At 46.9% G+C, this 22,427-nt stretch overlaps 1 protein-coding gene across 1 annotated transcript; it reads left to right on the forward strand.

Annotated features, from left to right (window-relative positions):
- Nucleotides 1-11,393: 11,393 nt before the first annotated feature.
- On the forward strand, nucleotides 11,394-21,170 carry LOC310697695 (protein SET-like). Its single transcript, XM_083484399.1, has 8 exons — nucleotides 11,394-11,919; nucleotides 14,860-14,917; nucleotides 15,851-15,993; nucleotides 16,535-16,638; nucleotides 16,776-16,889; nucleotides 18,800-18,970; nucleotides 19,076-19,216; nucleotides 20,345-21,170. Exons 1-8 carry the CDS (start codon nucleotides 11,847-11,849, stop codon nucleotides 20,366-20,368), a joined length of 828 nt encoding a protein of 275 aa, XP_083340525.1. The 5' UTR covers nucleotides 11,394-11,846; the 3' UTR covers nucleotides 20,369-21,170.
- Nucleotides 21,171-22,427: the final 1,257 nt, after the last annotated feature.

Below are 22,427 nucleotides of genomic sequence, written 5' to 3' on the forward strand. Positions count from 1 at the left end.
ACAGGAAGCCGAGCAGGGATCAAGAACACAGGAAGGTCCGTAGCCAACAACGACGTTGCTCCCGCAACCTGGGGCCGGCCTGACTGGGCTTTTATCCTCTTCTAAGGTCAGGGGCGGTCCCGACCCCCAGGAGCCCCGCCTCCTCTGGCCTTAAGGCGAGCACTCCTCCTGGGGGCAACCAGTTCCCTTCGCCTCTCTGCCCTAAGCCTCTGCAGATCAGGAGAGGCCGAAGGGTTACTGGGCCCTGGAGGAGGCTCACCTGTGGCCACTGAGTCATCCAGCACCTCTGGGGCCAGAATGGTTTCACCTGGTGCCTGCTCTTGAGTTTCCTCAGCATCTAGGCCTTGCCCCAGTTCAGCCGGCCCTGGAGGCGGGGACTCCTGTGCCGGCTGGGATTCCTCCGGATCGCTCTCAGACTCGGAATCCCAGGCCATCACACCATCCCCCCTCCCAGGCCCCCCCCTCACTTGAGGGTCCGGACCCGGCTTGCTGGGGTACGCCGCATGAAACTCTCGGATGCAGGCAGGCGCGTGGACGTTGGCCGCTGGTTCCCAGGAACGGTCCTCTGGCCCATACCCCTTCCAGTCAATGAGATACTGCAGCCTTCCCCTGCGGTATCGGGAGTCCAGAATGCGTTCCACCTCGTACTCAGGCTCTCCCTGCACCAAAACTGGCTGCGGTCGGGGACGGTTCGGGTGGAACTCGTCGGGTGGGGCCACCGGACTCAGAAGGGACCTGTGGAATACCGGGTGAACCTTCAGGTGTGCTGGCAACCGGAGACGGAAAGCTACAGGCGAGACCTGGTTCACGATAGGGAACGGGCCGGTGAACCGGGCGTCCAGCTTCCGCGAAGGTCGAGAAGGGTGGAGGTGGCGAGTGGAAAGCCACACCAGGTCACCGACGTGAAGTTCCGGCCCCACCTGGCGGTGGCGGTCGGCCTGGACCTTGTACGCCTCCTTGGCCTGGCGCAGCTGCTCCATCAACAGCTGTTGCTGGGACTGGAGCTCCTGAAGCCACTCTGTCACCGCAGGGACCGCAGATGCCGGCAGCACATCCGGAAACAACCGTGGATGAAAACCATAACTGGCTTGGAACGGGGTCTGCTGGGTGGACGCATTCACCGCGTTGTTATAAGCGAACTCCGCCAATGCTAGGTGGTCGACCCAGTCGTCCTGCTGGTAGCTGCAGTAACACCGGAGGTACTGTTCCAGCACCGCGTTCGCCCGTTCCGTCTGGCCATCCGTCTGTGGGTGGTAAGCAGATGAGAGACAGACCTCTGTCCCGAGGGCCTGGTGCAAAGCACGCCAAAACCGGGACGTGAACTGAACGCCACGGTCGGACACTACACGCTCAGGTAGGCCATGCAGGCGGAAGACATGCTGAAGGTACAGCTGCGCGGTTTCCTTAGCTGAGGGTACGGATGGGCAGGGGGCACAGTGCACCATCTTCGTGAAGTGGTCGGAGAAAACTAGAAGGCAGGTGCAGCCACGAGACGGGGGTAACTCCACTACAAAGTCCAAAGAAACTGTGTGCCAAGGACGTGGTGGAACCGGCAACGGCTGAAGAAGGCCGGGGGGTCGCCCGGTAGGCCCCTTGGCCCGCCTGCAGACGTCACAACCAGCGACGTAGCGAGCCACGTCGGCCTTCAAACGGGGCCACCAAAACTCACGGCTTACCAGATGGGTGGTCCGATACCGCCCAAAGTGCCCCGCCGCTGGCGCATCATGGGTCATCCGGAGAATCTCAGCCCGCAGTGGCCCTGATGGGATGTACAGGCGCCCGTGGTGCAGCAGAAGACCCTGATGCGAGACCAGCCCTGGATACTGAGGGCATGATCCTTCGGCCAGTTCCCGGAGTCGTTCCTGGGCCCAAGCGTCGACCCGCTGCTGTTCCCGCACCCGAGCCTGCAGTGGCTCAACCTCCTGGGTGGCCAGGAATGCAGCTGGTGGTAGGATCGTGGTGGGTGCTGCTTGCTGAACCGTGTCTACGTTGTCTTCGGGTTTCCGGGACAGGGCATCCGCCTTCTGGTTTTGGGAGCTAGGGATGTAGCGGATCCGGAACTGGAACCGGGAAAAGAACAACGCCCACCGGATCTGCCTTTGGTTCAGCTTGCGGGTGGTCTGGAGGTATTCCAGGTTCCGGTGGTCGGTTCTCACCTCCACCGGGTGTCGTGCTCCTTCAAGATGATGGCGCCAAACCTCAAAGGCCACCTTGATGGCCAGTAGTTCCCGCTCCCACACGGTATAGTTACGCTCCGCTGGGAGGAGCTGGCGGGAATAGAAGGCGCAGGGTAAAAGTGGCGCTTCCGGTCCGTGCTGCTGAGACAAGACGGCACCGAGAGCCGTACTGGAGGCGTCAGTCTCTACCACAAAGGGTCGAGAAGGATCCGGATGTTGCAAGATTGGCGCACTCTGGAAACAGGCCTTCAACCCTTGAAACGCCTCCTCCGCCTCCTTGTCCCAGGAAAACGGCGTCTTGGGGCGCAGTAGTCGGGTCAACGGGGTGGTGCGGTGAGCATAGTCCGCAATGAAAGTCCGGTAATAGTTGGCGAACCCCAGGAAACGCTGTAGGTCCTTGCGGTTCCGAGGTGCCGCCCATTCTCGAACCGCTGCCACCTTCCCAGGATCCATCTGCACCCCACCTGGTGAGAGTCGGTGACCCAGGAAGTCCACTGACCGCTGATGAAACTCGCACTTGCTGAGCTTTGCATACAGACGATGCTCGCGCAAGCGCTGCAGCACGGTCCGGACATGGCCTTCGTGGCACGCCGGGTCACGGGAGTAAACCAGAATGTCATCCAAGTACACCACCACGTACTTGTCTAGTAAGTCCTGGAACACGTGGTTGATGTACCGTTGGAACACAGCAGGCGCGTTGCACAAACCAAAGGGCATAACCAGGTATTCGAACTGTCCGTACCGGGTCCCAAATGCGGTCTTCCACTCATCCCCGGCGCGGATCCGAATCAAATTGTAGGCACCCCGGAGATCTAGCTTGGTGAACACCTGCGCCCCTTGCACCCGCTCCAGTAACTCCGAAATAAGGGGCAAGGGGTACCGGTCCGGGATGGTAATTTTGTTCAGGGCCCGGTAATCATGGCAAAGGCGGAGCTCCCCACATTTCTTTTTAACAAAGAGCACTGGTGCAGCAGTGGGCGAGGTAGAAGGCCTAATGAACCCACGCTCCAGGTTCTTGCGCAAGAAGTCCTGTAAAGCCTCGCGCTCTGGCTCTGTTAACGAGTATAAGCGACTCACCGGTAGAGGCGCTCCGGGCTGGAGGTCTATGCCACAGTCAAAGGACCGATGCGGCGGCAGCTGGTCTGCCCCCCGTTCCTCAAACACATCGTGAAATTCCCGGTATTCAGCGGGGAGCGTTGCAGCAACCTCCTCAGTGGGCGCAGCTGCTAGCATCTCAGTCTCAGCAGGAGAACTGGGGTCTGGGAAGTGTACAGTCCGTTTGACCCAGTCGATCCGCACATTGTGAGCCTCCAGCCAGTCCATCCCAAGCACCAGGGGGAACCGGGGCATGGAGGCAATATCCAGAGTTCGCATCTCACGGTGCTGCTGGAGGCACAGGACCAGGGGCTGGGTCTCCTGAGTGACGGCACCCGAACGCAGGGGCCGTCCGTCGATTGCCTCCACCTGCACCGGTTCTGGCTTGTTCCGAAGTGGCACCCGATGCTGGGCAGCAAAAGCAGCGTCCATATAAGAGTGGGTTGCGCCCGAATCCACCAGTGCATGGGTAAGAATCCATGGCCCTCCTGGAGGGTATAGATGTACCGGAACCATAAGGTGTTGTAATTCAATTGGTGCGGCCCCATTCTGTGCTGTTTGGGACCCCAGGTAGCCAGGGCCATCAGCTACTGGGGTTTGGTGGTTTCCCTGCGGCTGGCGTTTCTCAGGACAGGACCTTGCATAGTGTCCGCTTCCGCCACAATAGAGACATAGATTCCCCTCCCGACGCCGCGACTTCTCTGCGGGGGAGAGGCGTGGCCGCACTGCCCCAAGCTGCATAGGTACCTCCAATGACTTAGCTGGGCCCGTGGGGCTGCTGGTAGACACTGGGGCCAAGAACTGGAGGTGCCGGCGGTCCCGAGCCTGACGCCGGTCCTCTAGCCGATCGTCAATCTGTAGACTCCATTGAATAAGAGTGTCTAGCGTGGTGGGGCGTTCCATTGTGGCCAGCTGGTCCAGTATCTCATCTGAAAGCCCCTCGAGATACTGGTCCCGGAGAGCCGAGTCGTTCCAGGTCAAGTCCTGTGCCAGCAGCCGGAATTCTGTGGTGTATGCGGCCACCGTGGTCTTGCCCTGCCTCAACCGCCGAATCGCCCGGTTGGCTTGACTCTCCTTCTGGGGGTTGCCGAACGCGGCCTCCAACAGATTGCAAAACCCCCCATAGTCTGTCAGCAAGGGGGAGTCTTGCCTGAGCAGCGGCAACGCCCACTTGGCCGCCTGGTCCTTTAACAAACTAATCAAAAAATGCACCTTGGTGCGGTCGTCAGGGAAATTCCGGGCGCGCCCCTGAATATACAGCTTGGCCTGGGCAAGGAACATGGGAAAGCTGGCCGGGGCCCCATCAAATTTCTCAGGCAAAGCCACTGGGTACTTGCCAGAAGCCGGGGCGTCGGCCCCAGGAGCCAGTAGGGCGTCCAAACGCTGCTGCAGTGCCGTAACCGCGTTACTGAGCTGCTGCACGGTGTGCCTCAAAGCCTGGTTCTCCTGGGCTATTGCCAACGGTGTAGCCGCTTGGTCGGCCATGGCCTCTGACTCTTCCCGAACGCACCCCTACGAAGGGGGAGTGCGGGTGTGGCGGGAGCAAACTGTGCTGGTCCCGGGGGTAAGGTACCGTGAGTGTAGCAGAGTCCACACGAAGAGGGACGAGGTCTGCTGCAGAGAGCCGGGCGGGGAACAGGAACGCTGGAACAGAAGGCGGAGCAGGTAACAGGAACGCCGGATGGTCGGGAACAGGAGGCCGAGCATGGAACAGGAGTACTGGATAGTCAGGAACAGGAAGCCGAGCAGGGATCAAGAACACAGGAAGGTCCGTAGCCAACAACGACGTTGCTCCCGCAACCTGGGGCCGGCCTGACTGGGCTTTTATCCTCTTCTAAGGTCAGGGGCGGTCCCGACCCCCAGGAGCCCCGCCTCCTCTGGCCTTAAGGCGAGCACTCCTCCTGGGGGCAACCAGTTCCCTTCGCCTCTCTGCCCTAAGCCTCTGCAGATCAGGAGAGGCCGAAGGGTTATTGGGCCCTGGAGGAGGCTCACCTGTGGCCACTGAGTCATCCAGCACCTCTGGGGCCAGAATGGTTTCACCTGGTGCCTGCTCTTGAGTTTCCTCAGCATCTAGGCCTTGCCCCAGTTCAGCCGGCCCTGGAGGCGGGGACTCCTGTGCCGGCTGGGATTCCTCCGGATCGCTCTCAGACTCGGAATCCCAGGCCATCACAGGCTCCCTCACAGAGCCCAATGCCCAGCCCTTCCCAGGTAGCTTTTATAAGCCAAGATGGGCAAGGATCAGGGAGACAGGTGGTTGGTTTCACGCATCCAAGCAGCCTGTCCACATTCTTGGGGGTAACGGATTGAAATTGATTCCATGCAACTTGACCAGACAGGGCTCTAGCACTCTCCCGCCCCGGCCCGGCTCCCACGGTAGTGTCTTCCTCCTTCCGAATAATAGCGACTTTATCTGCATAAAAATTTGAAAAATTGTTGCAGGAGATATTGGGGTCTTTACAAGGCGGTTAAAGGTGGTTCCGTTAAACTGCAAACCACCTGAAAGAGTCTCCTGCTACTATTTTCTGCAGATGCAATAGAGGCGGTGAAGAAAGTCTTCTTCGCCGTCGCTATCGCCACTTGGTAGGCTCGACGTTGAGCTCTAACCTGTGTCCGGTCCAATTCAGAATGAGTTTTCTGCCACAGGCACTCTAGCCATCTCAGCGATTATTTCCTTGCCCTCAGCTCCAAAGAAAACCATGGGGCTGTCCGGCTCCATGCAGTTGGAGAGGGCGCTTCGGAGCCAGACAGTCGATAGCCCTGGTTAACTCCACATTCCAGCGGGCCACCAGGGAATCAGCTGAAAGGCCATCAACATGGGATAAAGCATGCCCTACCACTCTCTGGAAACCATTTGGATCCATTAAGTGGCAGGGGCGGACCATCCGAATTGTGTAAGAGAAACCTGGTGGACAAGCAGCAGCTATGACAGAACCATCTGCTTCATCCAACCAAGTCTCTGTTACACATACCAGGTCAAGTCCTCCATCAACGATCAAGTCATGGATGGCAGTAGTCTTATGAATCATTGACCTAGCATTGCACAGCAACACCTTCAGGTTGTGTGGGTTTCCCTTGTTGAGCACAAATATAACATTGAATCACAATCATACAAAATAACTCAGCAAGCTGACATTTATCAAGCGTTAAACAAAGGTTAGTGTACTAAATATTATTTCCAATTCTAGGTAGTTTGCTATTGGAGAAATACCATATATGATTATAAAAATCTAAAGCAATAATTATTTTAAAATATGATTTCATTTCTAGATCAGTCAGACAAGATTTATTCTACTATATATTTCTTTCTTTATCATATACACACAAAGCTTCTATTTTTAAACAGGAAATATTTTTGTAACTAAGGCCTATTATACAAATCCTTACAGATGTTCATTTTGTTACAGTTCTGTTAAGTTGTATACAAATTATAAAGATGAGTCAATTATTTACTAAATTCGTGAGTTTTGCCATTACTGCATATTCTGATAGTTTCTCTTTCCATACATCTACTTCAGGACATATGTCAGATTTCCATATGTTAGCCAACACCACTCTGACTGCTGTGGGCATATAACTAAATAGTTCCACTGACGATTTCACAATACAGTAGCTGAAGGAGTCATTCCCAACAGCATAGTTTGGGGGTCCAATGCAAATTTAGGGGGTTTTTTTTACATTTTTTCATTTCGAAATGAACTTTCCTCCAAAACTTTTTGGTCTTTTCACAGGTCCACCATAAATGGAAGAAGATTCCTTAAGGTCTATCACATTTCCAGCAATGTCCATTCATTGCATTATTCATATTCTGTATATTTTTCAAAGTTATATACCATTGAAAGAACATTTTTGTACAGTCATACCTCATGTTACGGCCGCTTCAGGTTATGTGTTTTTGGGTTGCGGACCGCGGGAAACCTGGAAGTACTGGAACGGGTTACTTCCAGGTTTCGCCGCTTTCACATGTGCAGAAGCGCCAAATTGCGCCAGCGCCTGTGCAGACGTGGCGCTTCAGGATGCGAACGTTGTGGGTTGCGGACATGCCTCAGTCACGGGTTATGTCTGCAACCCGAGGTTTCACTGTACCAATTTTGTTTTAGGGCTTAACTTGCAGTAAATTTTATTCCTTTATTCATAATTGTTCTCATTGTTCCACTGTGAACTGCTCTTAAAATTTTTGCATCCATTTCGTCATATAAGGTTTTGCTTGTTCGGGCTCAGTGGACTCAAATTCTGTCTTTTCACTGATTTAAATGTTTGCCATACAGTCTTTCTTGAATCTGGATACTAGTTGACCGTATGTAAGCAGTTTCATATTTTTTCTCCTCTTTAATACTTTGGCATGTATTTGATCTGTTCTTGAATATGAACCATATCTTGGTACAATATATACCATATTTTCTGCTTTATAGGATGCACGGGACCATAGGACGCACCGGACCATAGGAGGGGGAAAACAGGGGGGGGGTTCTCCCCATCTCCGCTCAACGCCCCTTCAGCGAAGCGGGAGGAGAAACAGAGCCCCTTCCATTTCTCCTCCCGCTTCGCTGAAGGGGCACTGCGCAGAGAGGAAAAACTGTGCAGCGCCTCTCCAGCGAAGCACTGACCCCTCTCGCTCTCCAGGCTTCAGCGAAAGCAACGCGTAGCCTCAGGAGCGCGGAGGGAGTGCTCCCTCTGCGCTTCAGAGGCTTCGCGTTGCTATCGCTGAAGCCAAGAAGCCTGCATTCGCTCCATAGGATGCACACACATTTCCCCTTAATTTTTGGGGAATTTTAGAGCGAAGAATACGGTAGTCATATATTCTCCTATCGGCTCTAACACTGGTCAACAACAAAATTGTTGTCTGCGTTTTTTTCAGTTGATTTAGGACAAATCTGATGCGCTGAATCCAAAAATCACATCGGTTTTCCTCAATCAGGTCAAGTTTTTGAGCTATGGCCACATGTCGTTTTTTTACGTTTTTGTGCACATGAACGCTTGTGTGGAGCATTTTAGAAGAAGTTGGTGGGGGTAAAATGCCATGTCGAATAATTGTTTTGATTGGAAATGATTATTTTAATGACAAGAAGTATTCAGGTCCGATAGTTCTGGGTGATTATGTCGAAAAGGGATCAGTTTGAAGTCATAAAACCTCGAAATCTTCCATAAATTGGTGCGGCTGGGGTCAACAGAAAGAACCGGAGCAGTCTCAAGTATCCTGATCTTCAATCAGCACGTCGTCCTGTAGCTCATTGTGATGAAATTCCAGTGCCTATCTTCGGAGAACTTCCTGACATTAGTGACGAAGATGCCTCCAGTGTTGAAGGACATGAAGAAGAAGAAGTGGTTCTTGAAGATGATGCTCCACATCCATTTTCCCAAAAGGAGTTGAATGATCTAGCTCGCGATCTCAGCTTGTCAAAGGACTTTGCCGAACTGTTGGCATCCAGATTGAAGGGAAAAAACCTCCTCTCTGACAGTGCTCGCATCAGCTTCTTCTGCAACAGGCATCAAGAGTACCTCCATTTTTTCTCAGAAGAGAAGGACTTGGTGTACTGTGCAGATATTGTGCAGCTTCTGCTCAAGCTTGGAGTGCCACAGTACGAACCCAAAGATTGGAGACTGTTCATTGACAGCAGCAAGCGATCACTGAAATGTGTTCTGCTACACAATGGCAACCAGTTTGCCTCTATACCCCTGGCTCACTCGCGTACACTGAAGGAGAACTATGAAGTGGTGAAGTATGTGCTGGAGAAAATTGGTTATGATCAGCATAAGTGGTTTATTTGTGTTGACCTGAAGATGGTGAACTTTTTGTTGGGACAACAGTCTGGCTTCACCAAGTACCCTAGTTTTCTGTGCATGTGGGATAGTAAGGACCGTGCTCAGCATTACACGAAGAAGGACTGGCCTGTGCGGGAGGAACTGGTGTCTTGCAAAGAAAGGAACGTCATCAACGACCCCCTGGTGGACAGAGACAGAATACTCTTCCCACCGCTGCACATCAAGCCCAGCTTAATCAAGCAGTTCGCCAAGGCTCTGGACAAGGATGGTGACTGCTTCACTTACATGTGCCAAGCTTTTCCAGGATTGAGCATGAAGAAGTTGAAAGCTGGCATCTTTGACGGTCCTCAGATCCGTCAGCACATCAGAGATCCAGAGTTCGGAAACTCAATGAACGAAGTGGAACTGGAAGCGTGGAAGGCATTTGTTCTGGTAGTGAAGAACTTTCTTGGCAACAGTAAGGCCAGAAACTACGCAGAACTTGTCAACAACATGCTGACTGCTTTCAGAAACCTGGGCTGCAACATGAGCGTCAAGATGCACTACCTATTTTCACATATGGACTGGTTTCCTGAGAACCTGGGTTCAATGAGTGACGAGCAGGGGGAGAGATTCCATCAGGACATGAAAGAGATGGAGACCAGGTATCAGGGTCGCTGGGACGCAGTCATGATGGCTGACTACTGTTGGACACTGAAGAGAGACCTCCCTGCCGCTGAGCATTCCAGGAGTTCCAAGAAACGGAAGTTCAAGCCCTGAAGTTTGAAAAATGGTGAAGCAACATTCAATTTACGTGTACTTACCTTTATCAATGCCCACCATTCAGTTTACAGTAAACCTGACCTGATGGAGAGAAACAGATGCCATTTCCTGATTCAGCAGTGCAAAAATACCCTAAATCAGTTGTAGAAATCTAGACAACATTCAAAAAGTAAACAATTATTACCCAATGTAATGTTCCAGTGGTGACATTTAACAGTGTATATAAGGGCATTTCTGTGATTTTTGTAGTGCAGCTCATGATTTTTGTGGTGCAGGCTGTGCCCCTGGACATGATGTGTGATTTGACGGTGAGTTTGGGTTGTCCCAATGCAAAAAGCATGAGGATGCATGAGGATACGTGCTTCAAAACCACGTTTTTGGGCCATGGCGTTGCCAGGAAGCCGTGGATACTGGCTTCTTGTGGTGCAGGCTGTGCCCCTGGACATGATGTGTGATTTGATGGTGATTTAGGTGTAGCCCAATGCAAAAAGTGCGAGGATCCATGAGGATCCATGCTTCAAAACCACGTTTTTGGGCAATGGAGTGACCAGGAAGCCGGGGATCTGAGTTTTCTGTGGTGAAGGCTGTGCCCCTGGGCATGATGTGTGATTTGACAGTGAGTTTGGGGTGGCCCAATGCAAAAAGCGTCAGGATACATGAGGATCCGTGCTTCAAAACCACGTTTTTGGGCCACAGTACGGCCAGGAAGCTGTGGATCCATGATATTTGTGTTGCGTGCTGTGCCCATGGCCATGATGTTTGATCTGATGGTGACTTCGGGCCGATCTAGTGCAAAAATCATGAGGATCCATGCTTCAGAACCACGTTTTTGGGCCACGGTATGGTCAGGCAGGCGTGGATCCAAGTTTTTTGTGGTGTAGGCTGTGCCCCTGGCTATGATATGTGATTTGACGGTGAGTTTGGGTTGGCCCAATGCAAAAAGCCTGAGGATCAATGAGGAACCGTGCTTCGAAACCACGTTTTTGGGCCATGAATTTGCCAGGAAGCCGTGGATCTGTGATTTTTGTGGTGGATGCTGTACCCATGGCCATGATGTTTGATCTGATGGTGACTTTGGGCTGATCTAGTGCAAAAATCATGAGGATCCATGAGGATCCGTGTTTTTTAACCATGTTTTTGTGCCCCTGTGGCCCCACAAAATAGTGGGTGCATGATTTTTTTGATGCTGTCTACAGAGTAAGACATGGTCTACAGTATCATGGTGGTTTTATTTAATTTGAATGAAAAAAATCATATGAATTCACGAGGATTCGTCTAGATCCGCCTTTTACCTTTTTCCTATTTTATTTGGTAAAGCCCAAATTACATTATTGGGGAAATTTCTTGAAAAGCGAGGGGCTGCGAGCACCAGCCTGCCCTTTAGAGCTTTTGGTAATGCGTCCGCGCAGGCGCGTGGTGTGTGTGTCCCATCCTACTTTCGCTTCTCCTCAGATAGCATATTCCCATTGAAAGCCGTAAATATTAGTTCATAGACCCACAGCCATGGCGACCAATTAGCACGCGCGGGAAGAACTCTCTAGCTACCCGATGGGAGGAGGAAGTTAAATGCTTACGCCCTTTTCGACACCTATGCAGTAACTCCATTTTCTCCTTTCCTCGATGGGCAGCTTCTGCAGCCAACGCACCCGTTTTCTTTAGGGACGCTTGTACGCTTGCGCGGCTTCTTGCGCACGCTCACACAGGAAGTAGGCGACGGAGCGGGAAAAAGGTCTACACCTCTGGTGGCCGCGGGAAAGGAGAAAGGGAGGGGGAGGGGAGGGGGAGGGAGGAGAAAAAGGTTTATTTGCGCCTGCGCAGAGCTTGCTCTTCCCTCACCAAAAGCAGGAGGCAGCTCTCGCTGTGTGGAGTTAGCTTGAGGGGCCCTCAGGTTCTGCCGCCGCCACCCCGTTTTCTCACACGCGAAGGAAGAGCCAGGAGGAGTAGGAGCAGCGGGTTGAGCTAAGCCCGGTGTGAGGTGAGGCTCCTCCGCTTGTTCAGCCTCACGTCCGTGTCTGCCTGCCTCTCTCGCTTTCCCCGCTTCTCTTTCCCAACATGTCGGCGCCGGCGGCCAAAGTCAGCCAGAAGGAGCTCAACTCCAACCACGACGGGACCGACGAAATCTCAGGTACAAAGGCCGAAAACGGCGGTTTGTGTGGAACGTGGAAATGGTGGGCGGTGCCCTGCGGGCGGGAGTGAAGCGCGAGAGACATTCAGGTTCTTTTGCACCTCCGCAGCCGCCATCTTCTCCAGAAACAGCAGTGGCAGCCACCACAGGAGGCGGGAAGGGGAAGAACGCTTTGGAGCTGCGGGGGGGGGGGGGGCTCGCTCGTGTGGGCCGGATGTGTAGGACGCGGCGGCTACAGCCAAGCAAGGAAAAGGAGACCATGTTAAAATTCTTTTGTCTTCCACGCGGTGGACACTCGCTCGCTCTCTCTTCGTTCCTTTACTTTTGTCGCTTCTCTTGCAGCAGCGGCAGCTGCAGTAAGAGGCCTCATTTTTCGTTCCCTTTACCTCAGTCTTTTTCTCTCCACATCCTCGCGGACTCCTCGGGAACTCTGCTCCCCGACCCCCTTTTTGCTTGCCCGCCATGATTGGCTTTTCTGCGCGGCATGGCTTCGGGTTACAGCAGCTTTTGCATTTTGGAGGGTAGTAGCGCGTTTTGGGGTTTTTTTTTGGGGGGGGGGAGGGAAGCTCCTGTGCTTCCTACATTAATGTTTTTGTATATATATGCTGGAAGCCGCCCAGATGGGCAGGGTACAAATAAATTACTATTATTATTATGTGGATCGCTAATTCCACCACTACCACGTGCGGCTGTAGCGTGGCTTCCTCGACTAAATCTCTTTGTAACTTTTTGCAGCGCAATCTGTTATTCTGGCTTAATCCTCTCTAACAAAATAATATAAATACACTTAGATTTCCAGTTGCTGCAGCTTAAAAAAAATTCGGTGTTTGGTTTTTAAAGCGACTATAGTTTTTCATGTATTGGAGAGAAGCGCTCCCCCCCTTAAGTCGCGCTGCTTGTAGCCCCGCCCCCCCCCTCGTTGGATGGCAGAGACCAGCCTACAAGAGAGTTCCCAGCGTCCGGCTCTGCGCACGTGTTTCCTCCGCCTTCATTTTTACCCGCCTTAAAAAATAATTAAAAAAAAACCTGGAGGGATGAACTGCAAGGTGATTGTGCTTCGGTTGCCTTCAATTGCACGTGAGTGAGGCACGTTGTACAGTACAGATGAGTAGGTCGTGCAAAATTAAAACTTGGTCCCAAGTAAATTGTATGGAATTGCAGCCTTAGGTAGGCCATAGGAGAAGTGGGCGTGGGGGATCCTCCTAGAAAACTTTTCTGTCTAGGTTTGTGGGATCCTGCCTTCTGGGTTTTTAAATAGCTGCTTCTCACTGCCTTTCTGTTATCCTAAAGCATGCTCACCTACTCAACTCTGTGTTTTATTTCATAAAAAATAGTAATCCAGGAAATCAATGTGTTCCCAAGTATGTTATATATAGTTTTTCAGTTAAGTTAAACTGGTCAGTTGTATAGTTGAACAAGCTTTTGGATCTATTTAAAGTGCCCTGAATGGTCTTAAAGCTTACTATACTGTCTTTTAGATGAGCGTGACTGGCAAGTTGAGAAATTTTAGAACAAGCAAAATGTTTACTGGAGCAAGAAAGCTAAAATAGTGGCAATATCTTGATCTGGAGGGATTTGGCAACAGGTTTGGGTGGCATGCTTATTTGTGTTAGGATAAAGACAAAGTTCATAGAGGTTTTTGGAACCACATAAGAAGTAAGAATAAATTACTCTCCAAAATGTAGAGACTCTTATTGGATTGGGAAGTGCTAGAGGAGGAGGTTAAATCTGTGACAATTCAGTGGTCTAAAGACTTTGGTTATAATATTTAGATGGCATCTTGGGAAAAGCTTTGGAAAAAGGACATAAAGTTTACGACTTGCTATACGTTAAAAGAAAACTACATGGCGATGTTATGCTGATTGTACATTATGCCAAGTAAGCTGGTGACAGTGTATAAAACCAGCTCAAATCTTCGCTGGAGATGTAAAGAATCAGAGGGAACAATGTACCACATGTGGTGGAAATGTAAAAAGATTAAAAAAACTGTTGGGAAACTATAATGAGCTTTAAAAAATGTTCAAATTAACTGTCATCAAAAAGCCAGAAGCCTTTTTTAGGTATTATTGCTGCAGATATACCAAAAGAATTAAGAAAGATGTATGCAACTACTGCAGTGAGAATATTAGTAGCTAGATGGTGGGCGGGAGATAAAACAACTAAATTGGAATGGCAGGTGAAGTTATTTGAATATGTAGAATTGGCAAAGATGACAGGGAAAATCAGGAATCAAACCAAGAGTTTAACAAAGAATGGGATTTATATATTTAACAGAACATTGTACTCAGATAAAATCTTTGAAATGTCTTGAATAACTTCTGCAACAAAATATTCTACCAAGAATATGGACAATTAACGGTAAGTTTAAAAATATGCAATTATGCAGTCAACAAAGTAATGATGGACCCATATTGAGGATGACGGAAGTCACAATATACGGAAGAATCATATTTTCTATGTAAAAATTTCTTTGTATGTGAGGTGATTTGTTTTCTTGTTGTTTTGTGGTGGAGGGATTTAATATTTAAAATAAAGATTAAAAAAATTAAAAAGTGGCAATATCATCAATAATGTTGAAAAATATCTTGTGAATAGACAAGAACAGCTCTTTTTACCTGTAGACTTGGACCCAGATTTTGGATTAAAGTTTTTCAGCACAGTATTATGCTAGTTTATACTCAGGATTTTCTTTTTTAAAAAAAAAAACCACAAAAACCCTTAACTTCCTGTTTTAAGTGTGCAAAGGATTGCAGCTTAAGGAAGAAAATACTATGTTTCTTTGTTAAAATATATCCTCAGGAAAGGGGAGTTTGAGCAACTGAATACACAGTCAAAAAACACTGCAGATTGAGAAACATTCAGGTCATCCATCCACAATATGGATACTTGCATTGAATTGTGTTACTAATTGGAATTTGACTTGAGCCACTTTTTTTCCAGACAAAGAGCAACAGGAAGCAATTGAACATATTGATGAAGTACAGAATGAAATAGACAGGTAACCCAGATGGTGTTGTAGCTGTTTTTTTAGAATACACTTAAAACTACTCTACATATATTATAATAATGTAGATATTCCATAAAACAGCATTGCTTGTAACATCTGAAGTCTGTTTCATGGTTAGACACAGTTTCATCTCTGAATAAAAAGATGAAAAGGAAACTGTTCGGAGCCATAAGAAGCTTACCTTTTGGACAGAGATGTTCATAAATTATGTGAGCCAAGGCTCCTTAATCAGAAATGCTGGCTATGGGTGTGCAAGGAGGAAAAAAACCATGCCTCCCCCCCATCCCACTACCAGCAGCAACAAATGCAGCCTAGCTACTGAAACTACATAACTTTCAGCCTGTCAGCTTGATAGCATGCTTTCTTGCTTCTCTTCTGTGGATTTTACATAAGCTATAAAAGTATTTCAAAAGTGCAGGGGATTGAAAAATAAATCAATGGGAAACTAAATTGTTTTATTTTTTATTCCTTTTATGCACACCTAGTGTCAGCAATCAAGCAGGCAAATTGGGCCATTGTAATGCTGAATTTTCTGAGTTAGTGAGTAAAGAATTGAGCCACAGTTAAAACAGATTTATATGTGGGAAATGCTGTGCAGTATGGTAGCATACTGTACTTCACTCTGTCAATGCCGGTCTTTGACCTGAGAATGTGTACTACTGTACAGTTAGGACTGACTTCATCACCATTCAGATATTTGGTTCTGATCTGTAAGGATAGATTTGTGTTGTGTGTTTAGTGTTGTGGCTTGTTTGAACCAAAAATGCCACACTTCATTGAACACATCAACTGAAGACCCAGTTCTGTTGGTTTCAGATTAAATCTTCTAATTTAAAAAATCTTCTGTTGAATTCCATGCTGCTTTGATACTTCCCTTATACCTCAGATTTCCCACTGTGTTTGTATATTGTCTTTGCTATATAGACTGAATGAACAAGCCAGTGAGGAAATTTTGAAAGTAGAACAGAAGTACAACAAACTCCGCCAACCATTCTTTCAGAAGAGGTCAGAATTGATCGCCAAAATCCCAAATTTTTGGGTAACAACATTTGTCAACCACCCACAAGGTATGCTAAAGTCCTATATTTTCTTAAAGCTTAATTTTATAAGCTTATTTGTAATAATTTTGTAAAGTGACTTCCAATATTCAATATCCTATCCCAACAAGACAGCCTATCAAAAAATAGCTTAGATGTGCTCTTTCCCAAATGTGAAGTCTGTGATTCAAATTCCTAAATACTAGTTTTCATTTCAATTATTTGGTTGTATTGAGCAGTGTTGTTGAGTTGGCAGCAAGGCTTCTGTCAGTGGAACCTCTGAAGAAGTTGGGAGGAGTTGCTCCTGGAGGCAACCCGATTCACTTAAACTTCAGGCCTCAATAGTCTGTAAACGTAGTTCAGAAATAATTCATTAGAAATTAGGTTGTATTAGTTGATTGGTGCATATGGCCTGTAACAACTTATTATGGACATAGTTTGAAAACCCTGAAGCAAGATATATTTTGGAGAAGAGCACAACTGTAAGTTTAAGAAATAAAATTAAGTAGGGTGGTGGTGCTAAAGAATATGGAAAACAAACTTTGGATGGAAATTTTTGTAATTTTGATAGTATCTGCACTTTTGGGAGAAGAAGATGAGGAAGCTCTCCATTATTTGACCAGAGTTGAGGTGACGGAGTTTGAAGACATCAAATCAGGTTACAGAATAGATTTTGTAAGTAAAGGTGTGCTGCACCTTCCTTACCACCTATGTGGATGGCTGAGAGAACAGCCTGATAACTCCCCAAGGCCTTGCTTTGAAATCCATATGCCTTGTATTGGTAGCTACATTTTATGTTCTCTTGACTGCAGTATTTTGATGAGAATCCATATTTTGAAAACAAGATGCTCTCTAAAGAGTTTCATCTGAACGAGAGTGGGGACCCATCATCAAAATCAAGTGAAATCAAATGGAAATCTGGGAAGGTATGTAGCTGTTTGTGTTTCTTTAAATCAGTGTCTATCTTGAAACAGTGTTTCTTTTCACTGCGTGATTCGTGATTCTAGCCACTAGTACAGGCAGTGGCTGTTTTTGGTGTGCCCAATATGTGCACAACTGCACACATGCCAAACACAGAATTGACCCCAAAAAAATGACAAAAGGAGGGGTGCAGTATGGGGCAGCCTTACATGGACCCTGCCAACAAGGAGGGGGTGGTCTGGAACATAACAGTCACACAAATCGGTTGCTGCCTGTACCATCTTCTCCAGCTAGAATGGTTTCCTCCAGACATGGGTGCAACAAAGCATGATTGTACCTCTGTTGTGGAGTTAAGGTTGTTCTGTGTTTCAGAGCTGAAAACAATGCTAATATACCGTATTTCACATCTGGCAACCCATGCGCCCCACTGGTTTCAGATAGTACATGAGTAGACAAGTCTAAAAAGCTCTAGGAGGCTTAGTTCAGTCAGAATAGAGTATACACTTCCAGAGTTAATGCTAAATACATTACTTCGGTAAATGACCTACCATAGCTGCTAAAGGACCATGAAATATTTGTGTCCCAGTCTTTTTAGACTCGCCTATCCATATCCTTTCTGAAATCAAAGGGGCACATTGTTTGCCAGGTGTGAATTTTTTTTAGCTCTCCTACCCCACTAAGTGAAATTCATAAGCTACTCCTGAGAAGCAAATAATACACGTGAAGACCAATCTGTAGGTTGTAGCCAGTGTTAGTCATACTTGGAGTAGTTCCATTGAAATTAATGAGCATTCAGTGGGTCTCCTCTGAGTAGAACTTAGTTGAATGCAACCCTTTTTATAGTGTGAAGGGAAATGGTTAATCTATAAAAGAGCATGGTATTAGTCTACTGCTGAGAGATGGAAAAGGGACAAGCATATACAAATCTTAAAAGCTAATTGCTTCAATTTATTCATCCATTTATATACATTTTTTATTCTGCTCTTCCAGGTTGCTCAGAGTAGCATATATGGTTCCTCCCTTCTGTCCTCACAACAACTTTGTGAGGCAGATTAGACTCTGAGAACTGACTGGCCTAATGCCATCCATTCAGTTTCATGGCTGATTGAGGATTTGAGTGTTGTGTTGTAACCAGTGTGCTACACTGGTTCTGAGTAACTCTTATAAAGAGACCCGAGGAGGGTTGGATGTCAAATTTTAGTAACTCAGTTGTTTGACCTTTGCTACTTGTCTGGCCTAGAATTGTCAGAAGATTCATATTAAGAAGGGCAAATCTGGTAGGTTTATTCCTCCCTCCATCAAATATTTTAATGGAGAGAACCAATAATGCTGTGATTGGGTTGTTCACAAGGGGATGTGACCCTGTTGTAAAAGTACAGCTGATGGTCATGGGATATTCTTAATGAGAAGCTATGTTTCCTTCAACGCTCTGGAATTCTCTACCGTGTTAATGTGTTGCATCACATCTACACAATTTAAAGTGCCCTTATACCACTTCCCCAAAGAATCTAGGGAACTATAGTTTAAGGGTGCTAAGAGTTGGGACATCCTTAACAAACTACAATTCTTAGCATTCTTCGTATGGAAGCCTTGACTGTTGAAGTGGTATGAGTGCTTTAAGTGTGTGCTGTGGAAGAAGTGACCTTTGTAGAACTACTTCAAAATGGCCAGATTGTTTGTTATGTCTCAGGTGCTTAGTCTTTGTTTTTCCAAATGGCCATTTTTTCTGAAATTGATGGGGATATCAAAATCAGTTTGATGTTCCTTATCACACAATCCTATTTAGTAAGTGGCTTGGTAGTCTCTGAATAAAGATGACAAATAGCAGTCACGTAAGTTAAAGTGAATGCTTTTTTGATAGAAAAACTCATTTTCAAAAGAAAGTTATGATTTCTCTGTGTGGGTTTTGTTAAAGGATCTGACAAAGCGTTCAAGTCAGACACAGAACAAGGCCAGCAGAAAGAGGCAGCATGAAGAACCCGAGAGTTTCTTCACTTGGTTCACTGACCATTCTGATGCTGGTGCTGATGAACTAGGAGAGGTCATTAAAGATGACATCTGGCCGAACCCATTACAGTACTACTTGGTAAGGGTCTTCTAATGAGTTTACACCATGCTTGTAGTAGGGTGTTTATGGCTGGTTTAAGACAAATAAGCTAACAGTAGCATATATTGTTGTTCTTTGACTAAGGTTCCTGATATGGATGATGAAGAAGGTGAAGGAGAGGAAGATGATGATGATGAGGAAGAAGGAGGCTTGGAGGACATTGATGAGGAAGGTGACGAAGATGAGGGTGAAGATGATGAAGATGATGACGAAGGAGAAGGAGAGGTTGGAATGATTGATATTTTCCATTTAGCAATGGCTTGTTAATAGAATTGTAGAATTAGAAAGGACCCTGAGGATCATCTAGTCTAACCCCCTGCATTTCAGGAATGTGCAGCTGTCCCATACAGGGATAAAACCTGCATCCTTGGTGATATCAGTACCACTTTCTAACCAACTTACCTTGTAAGTTGCAACTTTGCCAGGTTCGAGTTGAGATTCATTCGGCCCCATGATTTCTTAAGCTTGTGTGACTCATATTCTGAATACATGTATTGAGTTCAATAAGGGCGTGTTCATGGTAACTTTATGAATGTAAAATATTATAAGCACTTGAAGGATTTTTACTAGTTTACCTGCTATTTGTGGCACAAGAATTGACTGGAAACTTTTCCTTACCTGTTGTGTGGAGACAATAGTTCCTTGCTATGGGCTACCTAACAGCTAGCAACTTCAGGTGTGGTTAAGGGCAAAGTGGCAGTGGTGTGTGCGTGTTCTGCCTGGTGTCAGGCAACTTTGTTATCATCTCTGCATGCATCTAATCTTTGTGTGCCATAGTTTTGAGCGACTTGGGTTAAGTAGCTGTGTAATTCAGAGGATCTCTTGGTGTGGAAGAGCAGTGTTTTTAAAAGTATAGGAGGTTTGCTCAGAAGTGTGCCCAGCTGTGTTTCTTTGTTTATGTTTAATTATGAATTAGATTTATATTCCACCCTTCATCATAAGATTGCATGGTAAAAACAATCAGTACTTTTTTCTAAAAAAATGTTTAGGGGTACTCTCATTTTCCTACTCATATTGAAATACTGCCGCTCAATGAGGCCAAACCTAGATTCAGAAAATGTTTAGGAGTATGCGTACCCCCAGAAAAAAAACCCCACTGAAAACAAGTAAATGAATAAAACAAAGTAAGTAAAAACAGAACCGCAAAAAAATTAATTGTGAGAGTCCCTTTAGCAAGCATTGTAAATGAATAGCAACCTTGCCTTGTGATGTCTAGGTAGAGCAGAAAGGAGGATTGTAGAGCCTCTCCTGGAAAAGCAACAACATAGTGATTAATAAGGAGAGAACGGGTGGTATGATGTTTGTATTAATGTGATGATTACTTAGCAATGTGTAAATTTTGTATTTCAACAGGAAGATGAAGGAGAAGATGACTGAACACTGACAGATTCCAACCACCACCCCTCTTTCCAGTCCTAGGAGCAAGTTGCTATTTCTCCCTGCCCCCTCCTTTTCGTTGCCTTGTTCTCCTGAGGTCTCCCCCCCCCCCTCTTCACTATGGTTCACAAATAAATTTTGGAGAAAATATCAAGCGACATACCGTGGAAATGAAACCTCTACCTTCTACCCTTTTTTTATTATTCCTGTTTTGAAGCAAAAACAAAAGAACTGTTAATGGAATCAGCACACCGTGCTTTGTGGGGAAGAAAAGAAGCCTTCTGCTCCCTTCATTCTGCTGGAAACTGAAGAGTGCTAGGCCCCTGTGTAGTAGTGCATAGAATCTAGCTTTTTCCTCCTTTCTCTGTATATTGGGCTCAGAGATTACACTATCTCTCTATGTGAATATGGACAGTTAGCATTTGCCAACATGTATCTGTCGTATTTTTTTATTCTTTTAGCTTTTTCATTTTTTAAAAACAGAGTTATAGACAAGGCGGCAAGCAGGGTTGGGTTTCAGATGTTAGGGTGGGTTAAATGGGCATTTTGACAAAACAAGGCTCATTTGGCATGCTCGTTTGCGTGTTAAAAAGATGAGTTAAAAAACAAAATCTCCTAATTACAGTTGAGCCCTGCCACTTGATGGAGAATCAACAGAACCTGTAGGATCTTATGTTGAATTTACATTCTCTGTTATACTTTTGTTCTTCGTTTTGTTTTTTGTTTGACTGGGAAAAGGAAGGCTTAAATGTTAAAAAGTGTACAAGTTGCTTTGTTACAATAAAACTTAACGTGTACACAAGGAGGCTTATATTCTTCACTGGGCAGGATGCTTCTGACCCCACCCCTCTGGTTTCTCAACATGTAAGTTCAAAATCTTTTGGCCTAATAAATATGTTCCAAGGAAGAAAACTGCAAAAAAGCAGTTGTGCATTAAAAATGAAAACAAGCCCCTCAAGCAGACTTACACTTTCATGGGTTAAGGTTGGAGCAGAGGCGTAGCAAGGTCAGGTGGTACCCAGTGCAGCATTTTGTCACCCCCCCCCTTGAAATTATTAAAAGAAGGAAAAATAAGATACAGTTGCAAGTGTTATTTTCTGGTTTGTTTACTTAACATTGTGAGCATAGGCACTTAAAACCTTTTTTTTTCTAACTTTGTTCTCTGCAAATTTTGAAATCACATCAAAATCAATTCCATTCACCATTATGGTGCTGGAGAAGACTCTTGAGAGTCCCATGGACTGCGAGAACATCAAACCTATCCGTTCTGAAGGAAATCAGCCCTGAGTGCTCACTGAAAGGACAGATCGTGAAGCTGAGACTCCAATACTTTGGCCACCTCATGAGAAGACTCCCTGGAAAAGACTGATGTTGGGAAAGATGGAGGGCACAAGGAGAAGGGGACGACAGAGGACGAGATGGTTGGATAGTGTTCTCGAAGCTACCGGCATGAGTTTGACCAAACTGCGGGAGGCAGTGAAAGACAGAAGTGCCTGGTGTGCTCTGGTCCATGGGGTCACAAAGAGTCGGACACGACTAAGTAACAACTTTGTTTTCAATTGACAAGATGGCTAAGCCAGAGAGCTGAGCTTGACTCATAGTGGACCTAAGATAACTCTTGATTGAGCATTTTAGCCTTACATCAACATCCTTGTGAGGTATCTTAAACTGAGAGTGAGTGGCCTGCCCATTTCTTGGCTGAATGGGGATTTGACTTCTGATCTATTGGGTCCTAGCCCATCACTCTTTAAGCACTACTGGACCATACTTTTGTTTAGCCGTAGGCTCCTAGAGTGAGCTCCAGCCAAGCTACAGTGTAATGGCTGTAAAATGGAACCAAGTGCGCTTGCATGTAGCATGCAGTAGAAAACTCAAGGCAGGGATGATGCAGCCTATTGTGGCTCTTACCTGAAGAGCACACCTGCCTGAAACATGCATTTCTAAAACCCATCCCAGTCTTAGATTTCTCAGTGTGCACTTTGCAAAACCCTGAAACCTAGCTTCCACTCATCCTAACTGTTGCCATTGGCTGTCTCTCTAAGAAGCCGGCAGAACCCAA

This window comes from Podarcis liolepis, assembly GCF_965112155.1.
Source record: "Podarcis liolepis genome assembly, chromosome: W".
In the NCBI taxonomy this organism is placed as follows: Eukaryota; Metazoa; Chordata; class Lepidosauria; order Squamata; family Lacertidae; genus Podarcis; species Podarcis liolepis.